Below are 16,161 nucleotides of genomic sequence, written 5' to 3' on the forward strand. Positions count from 1 at the left end.
AATGTCTCCCATTAGATGCCCCTTAGAATCAAAATGGATCATGGGAACCAAAATTTCAAAACATAACTCATCCTTAAGTATTTGTACCCAACGTTAGCATTTACGAAACATGCTGCACATAATTCTGTCTTTGACCCTAGAACATTATTACATTGAGATAATCTGCATAGGTGTCCACCTTATCTCCTGGTTTAAAAGTCTTAAAGGTTAGGAATGTGCACAGTGACTGGTGCAGGAGAAGTTTGACAACAATCACCCAGAAAAATGGTCTCCAAATGAATCTTGCCTTTTGAGATGTGTAAACTGCTTTTTCTAGCAATAGCATAAGCTGTTTGCCCTGCCAACATTTGCCATGAACTTTAGTTTGGGTCAGGAGCTGGGCTAAATGAATTAAGTGTCCATGGGTATGATGCAGAACATAAAAGTAAACATGGAGGACAAAAAAGTCTCCTCGTCCCAGTCAAACCCACAAGACTACCTTCAGACACTTTCTCCCTAAAGTGAGAGAAGTTATTAGTGATGTGTTTGTTTCTTATGATTTAGAGCCATGATTTCCAACATGTCAAATGCTGAGCCATGCACAGCAGGGTTCTCGCGGTAGTTTTTTTAAATTAAGAAACTCTTGACCATAAGAAGTTTATTTACTTTGCTTTGATATCCCCATATACAAGTAATCAAAAACAAACAAAACCTAATCTGGATTAAAATCTCTCGATTTTAGGCATAATTGTATATTCTACTTCTTTCAACAGAGGATAATAGGCTCGTTTTCTTAGGAGCCCAAGAAGACACAATAAGGAAGGGCATTGCTGTTATTGGTTGACTAGATGGATTTTCCTTTGATTACTCTATTATCTTATTTTCTGCAGTTAGGCTAGTTTTTTCCAAAATAAAAGACATATTGAGTGCAGAAATGATTATTGAACAGATGAATAAATGAAGTGAATTACTTTTTTACTAGTAGCTCAACATTTGTTTCTATTGTTGGGGGTGGGGGTTTTATGGGAGAGTAGTCTATTATGGGACTACACCTCCTTCCCAAAGACTATTAATTCCATTTTCAGCTTGTACTCCCCTTTATGCAGTAAAGTTCACCCATTACATGAAAAACAGAAAACCAGATCATCCTAAGGAGTTTATCAAGAACACACAGACTCACATTCCATTTGCCATACCTTAAAAAAAAAAAAAAAAATCACATCTCAGATTTTCTAGCTACTTCTCTTTTATTCTGTGATGGTGAAGTCATTTTTCCCCACATATGTTGCCATCAGATCTGTTTTGAATCATATGCAGATATAGGCATAGAAATATGGCAAATGTTGCTGTGAACTGGAATAGAGTAGTGGTCCACAGATATTTCCAACACTCCTACCCTAAGCAGTCTTACAAAATGAAACTGATTCGCTTCTAAACAATAAGATTGATTTTTTTTAAGAGTTCAGACCTAAGGTTCCCACTTTTTACTCTGCCTCCCAGTGGGTCCCCAGATTAGAACATAGCACCTCTTATTCTGAATACTCTCTCTGGAAATAACAGATGTTTTCTCTAGAGCTGCAAAGGACCTTTCTGGAATCCTTCTGGGTCAGAGGGCATGGCTGTTGCTAAGGACTTCCCCACCCACAGCATCTGACCCACATTTCCAGGTTCTTATCAGTTTGTGTCAGTGGAGAAAAGGCACTTAGATAAGTGGAACAGCAGGCAGTGCTTTGTGGGTAACACGCCAGAATTGCCTCAGTCCTGACATAGGTAAATAGAACTATTCAGGACCTATTGATCCAGGCTCACCTCTCAAGGCAGCATTTTAACATAGAATGACTGGCAAGTTTTCTTCTATTCTTTTCCACCACCACCAGCCCCCTACTATCTCCCTGCTTGCCCTATGATCCTTTCTAGGAATGCATTGGCAATTCTACATGCTTTCAGTTCTGTTTGGGATTTTGTTTTTCTTTATTTGCTGTGAGGAGCAAGCTTTCACCATTTATTCCAATGATGATTCCTGTAAACCTTCTGTACTCTTACATCACCACGCCAAACCTTAGTCTTTCTGGGAGCCATGAGACCTTAGGAAACCACATTCACATTCAGGGGACCTGCACTTAGAGGTTTACCTCTAACTCAGCTTATGGAATAGAGTATTCCTTTAACAAAAGACCAAAAACAAAAAACACAAAAAACAAACAAAAAAAACCTCACATATATAAGTCCTCTGCCTGAAAATAACCTGTATTCTACTTGTTTATTCTGTAAATTTCACACTTTCAGACAAGTAAATCTTTAAGCCATAAGGATGTACCATGGAAAGCTTATGTTGAAGCCTAATAAGACTGGTTTGGACAATATCCAATAAGCATGGAGTGTGGATCATAATGTAGAATTAATGGACAGCTGGGGAAAATGTAATCAAGGCATTTGCTTTCTTCAGCCTACTTTTCAGAGCGAATTTCATAATTTTCACTAATCCAATTTTTAAAATCCTTTACAAAGTCACTCTTAAACCATTTCCAGAGACTATCTGGTTTGCCATTCTGGAAATGAAATTGCTTTTGAAACCTAAACAGATGGCTTTAATTTTGGTGGACCAGTATGAAAGGAATGCCACATTAGACACTACAAGCAATTCGGCTCAAAGTTTTCGTCGTTCATACATGTGTTTCAAAAATGTATTTTACATTTTTGCTTTTACATGAGTTCCCATCTCTCCACCAGTAAGAGACTTCAGAAGTAAAATTTTAAGTGGAAAACCAATGCCAGCATTTCTAAAAATGTGAAGTCCGAGCTTAACTGGAGTGTTCCCTTATTGAAAAGCCAATAGAATAATGCCACTGAGTCAAAAGTGTCCTCTAAAAGATTCTAAAGATGAGAGTATTTTCTACTTTGTTAAGCTGTTCAAACATGCAGGGCATTCCCTCCACCCACAAGGATCTTTTTTATTATCCAGTTATAGCACAGTAACTTGAAAGACTGCTACCAATGGAGCCTCTCTTGACCCTTCACCTACTTATTGTAGCTGTTGAAATAGGGCTGAAGTCTGTCAAGGCTCCCGAAGGGTGGGAAGGGATTCATTCTGTTCAACTTAATTCAACATGTATTGAGTGCCTGCTGTGTGCAAGACACCAAATGAGAAACTCTGAGGAATGCTAAAATTATCAGGTCCTATTCTTTGCGTTTTGTGTGCATTTATAATCTGTAATTGGGAACGGAGGGCAAAAGGGCAAAAAGAAATACAAAGAGTATCATTTTAAAAAACAGTATGTGGCAAAATAAGCATTATATGCTAAATACGATGCCAAATTTTTAAAAAACCCAGATGTGTAAAAATCACAAGGAGTGCAAATCAATTCAGTGCTCGCCCTTAATACTTAATCCTGTTTGACAACACATGTTTAGAAATCAATAAGGGTTTTACTGTGTCCCTGAATTCTGTCTTACCTGTTATCTTCTCTGAGATAACTTTTAAGAAAACATTCTGAAAGCTGAGAAAGTGAGCAGAAGGAAAATAACTATCTCAAAGAAATATCAGCATCAAGGCTGCACAACAATATCAACATACCTTTTTTCTTTAATGGTTAGTTTTGAGAGCGTGCAAGCAGAGGAGGGGCAGAAAGAGAGGGAGACAGAGGATCCAAAATGGGCTCTGCACTGACAGCAGAGAGCCTGATGCAGAGCTCAAACCCACAAGCTATGAGATCATGACCTGAGCTGAAGTCGGGGCTCAGGTGCCCCTATATCAACATAGTTAATAACTGAACTGTACACTTAAAAATAGTTAAGATAGTTAACATTATGAATATTTTACCACATTAATGAAATTTTGAAAAACAAATCAGCATCAAGATCTTTTCTGGGAGAAAAAGGAAAAACACAAAGTGCTTTAGAGTGACAAGAATATTTGAAATAGTAGACGAAAATCAAAAACAAATTAGTAACCTTGCCTTTGAACTTTCTTGTTGCAGATTCGTACATCAGTGACCACACTCTTGTTTCCCAAAAGACCCTTCAGTTGGATAAGACATTTCTTGATTGCAGCCATACTTCTTGCACTTAATAATGTTCTGGTCATCCTTGTACCAACTATAAAATATATCTTTGGATTCATAGGTAAGTTTGAGAAAGGTTTTTATTTAATCAGCTCAAGTGGATACCTCCTTAAGTGGCAGACAGGGAGCTGATGGAGGGGAAGTCAAGGATCCCTGCTCCATCTTTGACTCATGGGATTCTTGTGAGCCCAGCCGGGCCACCTGGTCACCTCCCCTCCCTCCCAGGTGACTCTGGAAGTTGATCACAGGATCAGAAAATGTCAACAGTAAAAGCTACCTTATAGGTCATCTAGTCCAGCTGCCTTTTCTGATGGAAATGGAGCCCCACAGAAGTCAAGTCATATACAGTTCCCCACTTCCCCTCCATCCAAAAGTAGAACATTATATGAAATCTTTTGTAAGCCTTGATGGCATAAAGCTACGAAGAAACTACGATTCATTCATATGGAAGCATTTTTGAGCATCCCAGACACAAAAGATAACCGCTCTTGGACTCTTCTGATAACTTACGACACAATATTGCTAACAAATGCAGAAAATAAATCGACCTAAAACACAGATATTCACAACGGTTCAAAAGCCATGGCAACTTAATGCTGAGATGGAGTATAGTTCCCAAGGAAGAGACCTGGAGACACCTCTCTCGCTGCTCAGGGGGCGCTGCCTCCATAATGTTCACTGCAAAACAAATTCTGGGTGCAACTTTCACCTTTTAATTTTTTTCCCCATAAAGACAGAAATCTTCTTTGGATTTCTTTCAGTAAGGGAAGGTAGGTGCTAACATAGGTCCTTCCTAAAAGTGAAGTGGCATAACATGAACTTTTGCAAAGTGGGGAATACCTGTATCTTGGACTATTGCAGGATTTGAATTTAGGTCTTAACTCTGCATCAAAAAGTAAGGAAGACACAGTCTACCTATAGGATGCTTTCTCGAGTCTGTCAGTATCAGCTGAGCACTGATGGCCATCTTTGGAGGTGGAGAAGGTTGGTCTTGTAAAGCAGATTTCCTTAACTGTGTGGCCCGTTAATATAGTTTTCATCTGCTGATTTGAGGGATTACTCAAATTTTAAATACAATATAACATTTTTTTGGATTAGGTGTCAGCAACTTGAAAAGTTGGAAGTGGATAAGAAGGATGTATGATGAGTTCAGCTTCCTTAGTATGTGTTTCTATTGTCAGTTTCCTATAAATTTTTAAGTCAGCCTTTTTTTTGTTTACTATATGTTATGTGTACTTAGGATACAACTATGATGTTAGGTATATTTTAATTTTCTTGATAAACATTTGAATACGCAACCAAGACAAGTTTATAGTACTTTCAGTGCTAAGATTAGGGTAGCATTAGACTTTTAAAGTGCATGACCTTGAGTCTCTGCCTTGCTGAGTAAGACATTGACCTGTCCTGTGTTTATCCCCTCAGGGGCTTCTTCTGCCACTATGCTGATCTTTATACTTCCAGCAGTGTTTTACCTTAAACTTGTCAAGAAAGAACCTCTTAGGTCACCACAAAAGGTTGGGGTAAGTAAGGCTTGCAATCTCCCCCGTTATAAGTTGCTCTTTAACTGACAGTAAACCGAAAATATACAATTCAAAAAGACTGACCAAGAACTGAAAATCAGAGATGGGCTGGAACTTTAGTGGAGAGAAAGGAGGGTAGATCTCTAGTACTGAGATGATTCCAGGATTTCTTCGCGTCATAAATCAAGAATCTTGTGTTAAGTCCTTTCTACCCATCAAACACTAAGAGTTTTCCCACAGGCATATATGGATACCAGTTTCCACCACCAAGCTTGTAGCACTATCCATAGGAAATTATGTGGGAAGGAATGAGGCTCCCTGACAGTGTTATGAAATAATTGAAACATTTTAGTCATATTTTTTAGGTTAGGAAGGCCAAAAGAAAAGATGCTGCCTGGTTTCCCCCTCCATAGTACCTTGGAGTGGACTGAGATCCAGAACAAAACCATCGTTTTCCAGTTAACCTCTTTAGATATAAAATTTAATTTTATTAAGCGAGAGCATATTTCTTTTCCAAAATGATGTTATAGAAACACATGCCAGAATGAATTGTTTTTCTAATTATTTCTTTAATGTTTATTTTTGAGAGAGAGAGAGAGAGAGAGACAGAGACAGAGACAGAGTGTCAACAGGGGAGGGCAGAGAGAGAGGGAGACACAGAATCGAAGCAGGCTCCAGGTTCTGAGCTGTCAGCACAGAGCCCGACGCAGGGGTCAAACCCACAAACTGCAAGATCATGACCTGAGCCAAAGTCAGATGCTCAACCCACTGAGCCACCCAGGCTCTTCTTGTTTTTCTAATTATCAAATAGTCATTGATAATATTTAACTATATCTTCCATTTAAGGCTTAAAAACAGTGCCTCTTACTAAGTTATGCTGAATGTTGCCTGAGAGTCATTCACTCCTCAGGACTGTTCAGGGACTTCAGGACAGTTTGGTGTTCAAAGCTCCTCCCAACATCTCCTCCCCACCCCTGCCCCCGAATTCCTAGCCTCTCCAGTCTATTTTGCTTGGACTTTTACAGAAGGGTGACCATGGCAAATTATTTATCCTGTTTGTGACCCATTCTGAGTTTGATGTAAAAATGAGTAAAATTGTCCCCTGGATCCTTTCTAGTGAAAAACTTCACCTGTTGCTTCCTCATAGATTGAATGAGGTAGTTGATCCCAGTGATGATAATATATAAGGCCCCTTCTAGTGTTTTACACACACACACACACACACACACACACACACACACACACACACACGTTTTTAAAGGAATATGTAACATAGATTAGGCTTTTGTTTTTATCTGTTTACTTTGTAAATTTAATCCTGTCCTATAGACTATAATATGCCCTTCACCTAAAAGATTGTGAGCACACTCAATGTCATTGTATCTTTTTCTGTCACTTGTTTTTTTTTTTTAATGATTACAGAGAATTCCATCATTTTGATGTAACAAATCAACCATTTATCTATTTTGAAGACTTAGATTAAATCTCTCCACTGTATTCGCCCTCTTTCCTCAACTTGGCTTCTAAATTCACTGAACTGCTAGGCATAGACATCTGAGCCATAAGAATAATACAATTCAATATGCCAATCAGATTACTGTCTTGGGTAAACAATTTCTAAGAGCAAACTGTGTTAAATATGGTTTCTGTGTTCCCTAACAAGCTCTCTGATTTACAGGCTTTAATTTTCCTTGTGGTTGGAATCATCTTCATGATTGGAAGCATGGCACTCATTATAATTGACTGGATTTACAACCCTCCAAATTCCAAGCATCACTAACCCAAAGAAAAATACCTTTTCTATTGGAAATGGTTGCAAATTATGCTGCAAAAGACATTTGAGTTCTATTGATTGGAATGTTATTCATAGGAAATAACGGGAAGATTCCAAAGATGTTTATAGTAACATCACCAGGCACCTGTGGAAGAAAAAAAAGCATCATTTTTGTCAAGAATGGCTGTTTATAGGTTTAAAACCTGCGGTGCACATTTCTACCCAGGTTTTCCTAAAACAGTGTGAGAGGATGCATTTTTGCTGTTGCACAAGCAGAATAAGGGTAGCTGCATGGAATGGTCATCAGATAATACCTTTTCCCCTCCCCCTCAAATTACCAAATACTTGTATTCTCAGAACATCCAACAAAAATGCCCTGGTGGCAAAGCTATCACCGCTTAATGCCTTCCCCCAATCCAGCACCAAATACTCTAGGTCTATTTAATAACAGAGGCAAAAGCCATGTCTTAGGAACCATCCCCGTAAGGTACATGAATGATCAGACAGCCGGCTAGAACATCTTATTGTCAACAGTGAAGGAATATTTGCCCATTTTGTTTGTAACACTGAATTAATGAATTCTTCATTCAATAGATTTTTGGCAAATGTTAAAGACATCTTATTAAACACAGGCATATCTCGTTTCTTGTGCTTTGTTGTGCTTAGCACTGAGGTTTTTTGCGGGTTTTTTTTCCTGTTGGTTTTTTTTTTGTTTGTTTGTTTGTTTGTTTTTTTACAAATTGGTGCATGACAACCTTGCGTGGAGCATCATTTTTCCAACAGCATTTGCTCACTTTGTGCCTCTGTCACATTTTGGTAATTCTCATAGTATTTCAAACTTTTTCATTATTATATTTGTTATGGTGATCTATGATCAGTGATTAAGACTTGCTGAAAGCTCAGATATGGTTAGCACTTTTTAGCAATTTTTTAATTAAGGTATGTACATTTTTTTAGACAATACTGTTGCACACTTAGTACACTATAGCATAAGCATAACTTTTATAGACACTGGGAAGCCAAAAAATCTATCTGACTTGCTTTATTGTAACACTCGCTTTACTGGGATTGTCTGGAACCCAACCTACAATATCTCCGAGGTATGCCTACATGTCTTATCAACTGTCCCTGAAAGGTACATACATGAAAGATCAGATACCAGTACACCTTATTGTCAACAGTAAAGGAATGTTTCGCCTCTTCTGTTTGGGACATTGGAGTGCCTTCTTCGTTCAATTTTTTTTATGTATAAATGTTAAAACATCTTCTAAACAGAGAGAGGGGCTTTAAATTACAGAGCAACAACAAAAATAATGCTTATTGCTCAACTGCCTGTTCTGGAAGCATTTGTTCTTCAATATTATTCCTAGTCCTCTTGTCATGCTTTTTTGTCACTGAACAATGCTCTCCCTCTCGTCTTCCATTGTCATTCACAATTTTTAGATAGACCACGATTCATGTGGAGCTACATTACCCAGTATTGTTTGATACATTTTTATTTGATAAACATTCAGTGCAGGAAACTGTGATTGCTATATGTGTATGTATATAATCTTATTCTGTAGTCATCAGAATTTTGATGTATGGTACATTTGATTTTTATTTTTTACATGTGTAGTTTTCTCTCTTCACAGTCAAAACGTTTATGTTATTGAGGGTGGGGGCAGGGAATTATGTTGATAAACTCAAAAATCCATTTGTATGTATCTGCCTATTGGGGATATTTTAAATTTGAAACCTAAGTTATATATAGTTCAGTAATGCTCTTCAATGTTTACAAAAACAACAATCATCTACAAGAAAATAAGTTCCTTGTTTGCAAATAATTGTCAGTACCAAAGTTGTTCTTCTAACTAAGCATGTCTAAAATAGGATTTAGTTCATTTTAGCTTGCACAGGAGTCTGACATTCATTTGCCATTTAATGCAATGTTGAATGGTTCTCCATAAAAGTGCTAACACTACAGAGATGCAAACTGGTATTCTTGCTCCCTTCAACAACATGCTCACATAAAATGGATTTAAAAACTAGCACTTGCTGCCCAGAATTTCTAGACTTTGCCACTTCCTCCCCCCCAAATCGGTAGGAAGAACATTTATTGTAGATTTTTATATTTTAGTCAAGCCAAGTATGAAATACAAGTATCGGCTAAGTATAATATTAAATCATATTTCAATAGGGTTTTTTGTATTGTGCCTTAAGAAAACGTACATTTGTTTTATATATTATTTTCTAGAGGCATAATACTGTCAAATGGTGCACTTTGTTATGGAAACTGAGCATTACTAGACACTATCATAACTTTGGGGTCACTATTATCGGAAAATACTTGCCAAATAGCATCTTCAAGATAGGTTTCTATTAACGGTCACCTAGAGAATGTGTCAAAATAAGAAAATGGAAAAAGGTACCTCTGAGTATTAAAGGTTTAATCTGAATGTATTTAAATATAAAGATGAAGACTGATTCAAAAATTGGGGAAGTATCCAATCTGTATTAGTCTGAATACTTTACCTTTGAAATTACGAACTTGAAAATATCAACGTCTGTAATTATACAGATATTCAAGAGCAATACTACAGTGCCAAATAATAAAGCACCATTTTTTTCTCATGGCAATTTTCAGGATTAGAGCTCACACAGACTGCAGGGCAGGCTTACATATGGTATCTTGTACTGGTTAATTTAACCCCATTTATAAACAGATGAAAGTTTTATTTTCTTATTTCATTTATAAGATGGTTCAATGTACTGGGAGGCTTTTTTTTTATTACAGAAAGTGTATATTGGTATATAATAAATGAACTTTTCAAATGACTGATTTGATTTTCTTTCTACTGTTGAAGGCTATAAATTATTTGTACATGAGAAAAAATTTTTAAGTCTAAATATTGTCTTCTACTGGTATATGTTCCATTTTCATTGTTAGTCTTGACATAACTAAAATTTGTAGCTGTCAAAACATAGTTGCCATCTTATTTTGGTAAAATACACAGCTAATTCTGAAGTTTGTTTTAAGTTTTTATTTAAGTAATCTCTACACTCCTCACAAGGCTTGAACTCACAATCCGGAGATCAAGAGTCACACGCTCTTCCCACTGGAGAAGCCAGGCATCCCCTAAATCATTTTTATTTATGTCATCACATACATATCTCCTAGAATGAGTCTCTATATAGTTAATCAGGAGGAATTCATTTGTGATGGAAGAAGAATAAAAGAAATATGAAGATTAGTAAAATAGAGACATGGAAGGTTTGGAGAAGGGAAAGCAACACGGGAGTGCAGCAGATTGGGTAGAAACGGACAATTGCTGGGATATCAGGTCAAACGCTACGTTGAGTGCTGGACTTTCTAAGTAACTTCCAAATAGTTCTCCAAGGTGTTTCCACCATTTTCACTTTCATCAAGAATATATGCAAGCCCCAGTTGCTCTACAGACTTGCCCACATTTGGCATTGTATTTTGTAGCCTCTCAAGTGGGTGTGGAATTGTATTTTTTTTTAAGTTTATTTATTTTTGAGAGAGAGGATCCCAAGCAGTTCCATGCTGGTAGCACGGAGCGTGACACAGGACTCGAACTCACAAACCATGAGATCAGGACCTGAGCTGAAATCAAGAGTCATACCCTTAACTGACTGAGCCACCCAGGTGCCCCATGAAATGGTATCTCATTTCCATTTCCTTGCTGACTAGTGTTGGAAATTTTTCATGTGTTCACTGGCCATTCATGTTTCCTTTTGTGAAGTGCCTGCTCAAATCTTTTGGCCATTTTAAGAGTTAAGTTGTTTGTCTTTTTATTGTGGATTTGTCAGTTCTTTATATATTCTGGACACATGTCCTTTGTCAGATGGCAATGTATTTTCTCAGTCTAGGACAAGCCTACTCATTTACCTAAAGGTATCTTAATTATATCTTTCTGGGGCCATGTCTGTATAGCTTACTAGAATAATTCCTGTCTTACTAGAATAAAGTTAGTTAGGATGGTATTGTTATAATTAACATTTAGATTTCCAAATCTGGAGAGGAAGTCTTCTTCTCTTTTTCAGGCAGAGCATAATCTGTTTTCTTGCCTTCTAGTGAGCTTTATTGAATGTATACTAATGTAATTTTTTTTAATAGATAATTGACTAATTGCTAAGTCACTTTGACTCTAGGTTAGGAGACCCAGTACTACTGAGATAGACCCAGGACATCAAAAACCTTTCCTGGCTACTTGTAATCAAGTTCATAGCTTTCTCAGTCCTTGTTACAGGCATATACAGATGAAACAGGAGAAATTACTTCATGTGCAGAAGCAGTCCGCAGGGCGTCTGCTTCTATGGCATGTGATGGTCTTTTCCCAAGAAAATATTGGGTACTAATTATCCAATAGACCATATTGAAGAAACTGATTGAAAAAAGAAAATTAGCTTAGATCCTTCCTTCACATCATACACCAAAAGTGGAAAAAGTCAGTAAGTAAGGCAAGAACCTAAGCAGCGACATTTTAGGAAGAACGACCTGACAGCTGCCCAGGGAAGTAAGACACAGTGGAGGAAATTACAAGGGCAACGATGGATCGTGGGACTATACAGTAGTACATTAAAGAGCAATTTAGAAAACACCAGTTACTGGGGTGCCTGGGTGGCTCAGTCAGTTAAGTGACCAACTTCAGCTCAGGTCATGATCTTACAGTTGGTGAGTTTCAGCCCCGTATCAAGCTCGCTGCTGTCAGCACGGAGCCCTCTTTGGATGCTCTGTCTCCCTCTCTCTGTCCTTCCCCACTTGTGCGCTCTCTTTCAAAAATAAATCAACATTAAAAAAAAAAAAATCCCAGCCAGTATCAAATACAAACCAATATACCCTTAATGTATGAATACATAAAAAAAAAAAAAAAAAAAAAAAAAACAAGGATGGGCACCCAGGTGGCTTAGTTAGCCAAGTGCCCCGACTCTTGGTTTCAGCTCAGGTCATGATCTCGTGGTTCATGAGTTCGAGCCTAGCATTGGTCTCCGCACTGACAGAGCAGAGCCTGCTTGGGATTTTCTCGCTCTCCCTTTCTCTCTGTTCCTCTGCCATGCTCTCTCTCTCAAAATAAACTTAAAAAAAAAAAAAAAAGGAAACTAAGAATCTAATAGAAGAATGGGCAATGGACATGAAATCACAGAAGAAAAATGGTGAATGAGTGTAAGTCATTTGACCTATGAGTCAAAAACAAGTAAAAACACAAATATAATTGTTTTGTCTGTCACATTACTAAAATAAGAAAAATTAATCCTTTGTGCTGGTGAGTGCAGGGAGTTGAACACTCGTTCAATGCTGGTGGCAGAAATCCTGGCTTGGCTTATCTGGAAAGCATGCTGGCAACGCTTAAAGATCCCTAAGGATGTTTGTAGTGGGCAGACAGACCCCAAAAGATCTAATCCCATGAGCCCTTAAAATCAGAAAACTTTCTTCAGCTGAAATCAGAAAGATTCAAAGCATGAGAGGGACCTCAAACTGCCACTGCTGCTTAAAGACAGAAGAGACCATGTGGAAACATAAGGAAATGAATTCTGCCAACAACTTAAATGAGCCAAGAAAATGGTTCTCCTGAGTCTCCAAATAGAAGCCCAGGGCACCAATGCTTTGATTTGAAGTTTGTGAGACCCCAAGCACAGAAGTCTGCCTAGCTAGCCAGACTTCTGACCCACAGATCTAGCAGATAGTAAAATGAGGCTTGTTTTAAGTTGCTAAGTTTGTGACAATTTGTTACAGCAACAGGAAACTAGGAAATACAATAATGTTCATGTTTTTTGATCCACTAACTCTTCTAAGAAACTATTCTGAGGAAGAAATCAGAGAAGTGAATTGACTTCTGTCTACTAATGTATTCTTTCAACATATAATGGGCTACATTTTTGAAACACTCCAAAAGTCCAAAATTGTGGAATGATTTAATAAATTCTAGTAGCTTCACAGCCTGGAATAGGACATAGTCATTAAAAATGCTTTTGAATCATTACCAACAAAATGAGAAACTATGGTATAAAGTGAAAAAAAAAAAAAAGAATGCATGCTTCATTATACCAATTTTACATATTAAAAATGCATGGAATAGAACAGAAATAGGAAAATGGAAATAGACATAAGTGTTAAGAGTAGATATGATAGATAACAAGATAAGTGAGGTTATTCTTCAACCTAGATTTGTTATTTTCTACGGAGACCATTCCTTTTACAGTCATGAAAAACTCAGAGAAACATTTTTTTTTGTCAATTTAGATTTTCTGGAAATAACTAAAACATGCTGCCAATTTTTATGTTTTCAGCTGAGTCTAAAGGCAGAATTGGAGAATACAATTCACGATTGGGGGAACAGTCACGGATGACTGAAGCAGAAGTAGAAAGGATGGGGCAGACCCTTGCCAGAGGCGAGGCATGGGAAGGACATAAAGAAAACAGTACAGCAGAGCCAGTAGGCCAGGATTTCAGTCCCAGATCCATGGTTTGGGAAAGTCATTCAATTTTACTGAGCTTCAGTTTTTTCATTTCTGTTGGTGTAATTTCTACATAATGCAATTCCCAAGATGATTTAGCTTAGAATCATTGGGAATATCAGGAAGTCCTTATATCTCTAGCGCACATACTTGTCAGCCATAAGGAAGGGATCCTCCAAGTGCTCCAAAGCATACCCTGCAGCAATGATTTCTGCAGCTGGGTCCTGAAAGTGGGAGTTAGGTTAAGTCAACTGCTCTCGGGGAATACTCCACCTTGCCACTCAGGCTGAATAATTTAATGGACAAACCCTTATTCAGTGAAGACCGTGCACCAGATACTGTCCTAGGCACAAGAATACAGAGTAGTCCTGGTCTTTAAGGAGCTTATAGAGGAAGGGGCCCATGTATGCAGACAGTTATAATATAAAATCGAAAATACTGGATGGAACTAGAGTATATTATGCTAAGCGAAATAAGTCAGAAAAATACCACATGATTTCACTCCTATGGAATTTAAAAAACAAAACAGATGAACATAGGGGAAGGGAAGGAAACATAAAATAAGGTAAAAACAGAGGAACGAGTCATAAGAGACTCTTAATGATAGAGAACAAACTGAGGGGTTTGGAGGGTAGAGAGGATGGGCTAAGTGGGTGATGGGCATTAAGGAAGGCACTTGTTGCGATGCACACTGGGTGTTGTATATAGTGGATGAATCACTAAGTTCTACTCCTGAAACCAACACGATACTATGTGTTAACTAACTTGAATTTAAATAAAATCTTAGAAGAAAAAAAAAGTAAAGCTAATTACGTGTGTGTGTGTGTGTGTACGTGTGTGTGTGTGTGTATATGTACATACATATGATCCCATGGAGTCTCTAAGGGGAGTACCCAAGTCAAGCTTGGGGAGTGAAGAGTACTCCGATTTCTGGCATCAGATGCCTGTTAATCCTGGCAGTTGAATCCTAAAGGACACACTGAAGTTATCAGATAAAAGATGAGAAGCAGAACAGCACAGACAAAAAAATGATTGCTCCCATTGACTCCCCACTCCACACAGACACATGTATGCATACACCTTCCACATACTCTGTATTAGATTCCTTTTGCTGCTATAACAAATTACCATAGTCTTAGTGACTTTAAAGAAGACATTTTATCATCTTATAGGCAGCTCCAGCAGGGATCAGTAGAAGCCCCAGCAAAAATCATAAACCAAGCAGACCAAGTAAAACAAAGATTCTTAAAACTAAACTGATAAGCACTACAGCCACAAAGTAGGTCAAGACCTGTGTGTCAAATCTAAACAGAGTGGCTGCCTGCTACAGTAAAAGATTTTAATAGAATGTTTGATACGCAATTGAAAGTCACCCACCACACCAAGAACCAAGAAAATTACAGCTTGAATAAGATGAACTGATGCCAACACAGAGATGAATCAGATGTTCAAATTACCTAGCAAGAATTTTTAATTGTTTTTAATGTTTGTTTTTGAGAGACAGAAAGACAGAGCATGAGCAGGGGAGGGGCAGAGAAAGAGAGGGAGACACAGAACCTGAAGCAGGCTCCAGGCTCTGAGCTGTCAGCGCAGAGCCCAATGCGGGGCTGGAACTCATGAACCACAAAATCACGACCTGAGCCAAAGTCTGACGCTTAACCTACTGAGCCACCCGAGCAGCCCTCCTAACAAGAATTTTAAAGTAGCCATTCTAAAAATACTTCAATGTTAATCATAAATTCTCTTAAAGCAAAAAAATAGAACATTCCAGCAAAAAAACTGAAGTCTATAAAAATAATTAGAAATTACAAATGGAAAAATATAACAGAAATTTAAAGAAAAATTCAGGGGTGCCTGGGTGGCTCAGCCAGTTGGGAGTCTGACTTCCGCTCAGTTCATGATCTCGCAGTCTGAGTTCGAGGCCTGTGTTGGGCTCTGGGCTGACAGCTCAGAGCCTGCAGCCTGATTCAGATTCTGCGTCTCCTTCTCTCTCTCTGCCCCTCCCCCCTTATGCTCTTTCTAGCTCTCAAAAATGAATAAACATTTAAAAAAATTCTTTTTAAATAAAGAAAAATTTGTTGGGTGTGCTCAGTAGAATGGAGATAGAGAATAGAATCAGCATACCTGAGTAAATATAAATAGAATTCATCCAATTTGAACGAAAAAAAAAAAAAAAAAAGAGGAAGGAGACTAGAAAAAGAAAACAATAGAACAGAAATGGGCTATTGACCTCTGTGACAGAAATGTCACATACATTTTTGTATTAACAGAGTCCCAGAACATTTGTATTATCAGAGTCCCAGAAAGAAAAGAGACAGATTAAAGCTAAAAGACAATTTGAAGAAATAATGGCTGAGGGACTTCCCAA

At 37.8% G+C, this 16,161-nt stretch overlaps 1 protein-coding gene across 2 annotated transcripts in view; it reads left to right on the forward strand.

The window, feature by feature from the left end:
- Positions 1–10,151, forward strand: part of SLC38A4 (solute carrier family 38 member 4) — a 71,748-nt gene extending 61,597 nt beyond the window's left edge. For both annotated transcript variants that reach the window (XM_058743030.1, XM_058743029.1), the window contains exons 14-16: positions 3,957–4,101; positions 5,463–5,560; positions 7,239–10,151. In XM_058743030.1, coding sequence (XP_058599013.1) covers positions 3,957–4,101; positions 5,463–5,560; positions 7,239–7,340 — 345 coding nt within the window. In that variant the 3' untranslated portion in view covers positions 7,341–10,151. The remainder of the gene's footprint in view (positions 1–3,956; positions 4,102–5,462; positions 5,561–7,238) is intronic.
- Positions 10,152–16,161: the final 6,010 nt, after the last annotated feature.

Source organism: Neofelis nebulosa, chromosome 8 (assembly GCF_028018385.1).
Source record: "Neofelis nebulosa isolate mNeoNeb1 chromosome 8, mNeoNeb1.pri, whole genome shotgun sequence".
Classification (NCBI taxonomy): Eukaryota; Metazoa; Chordata; class Mammalia; order Carnivora; family Felidae; genus Neofelis; species Neofelis nebulosa.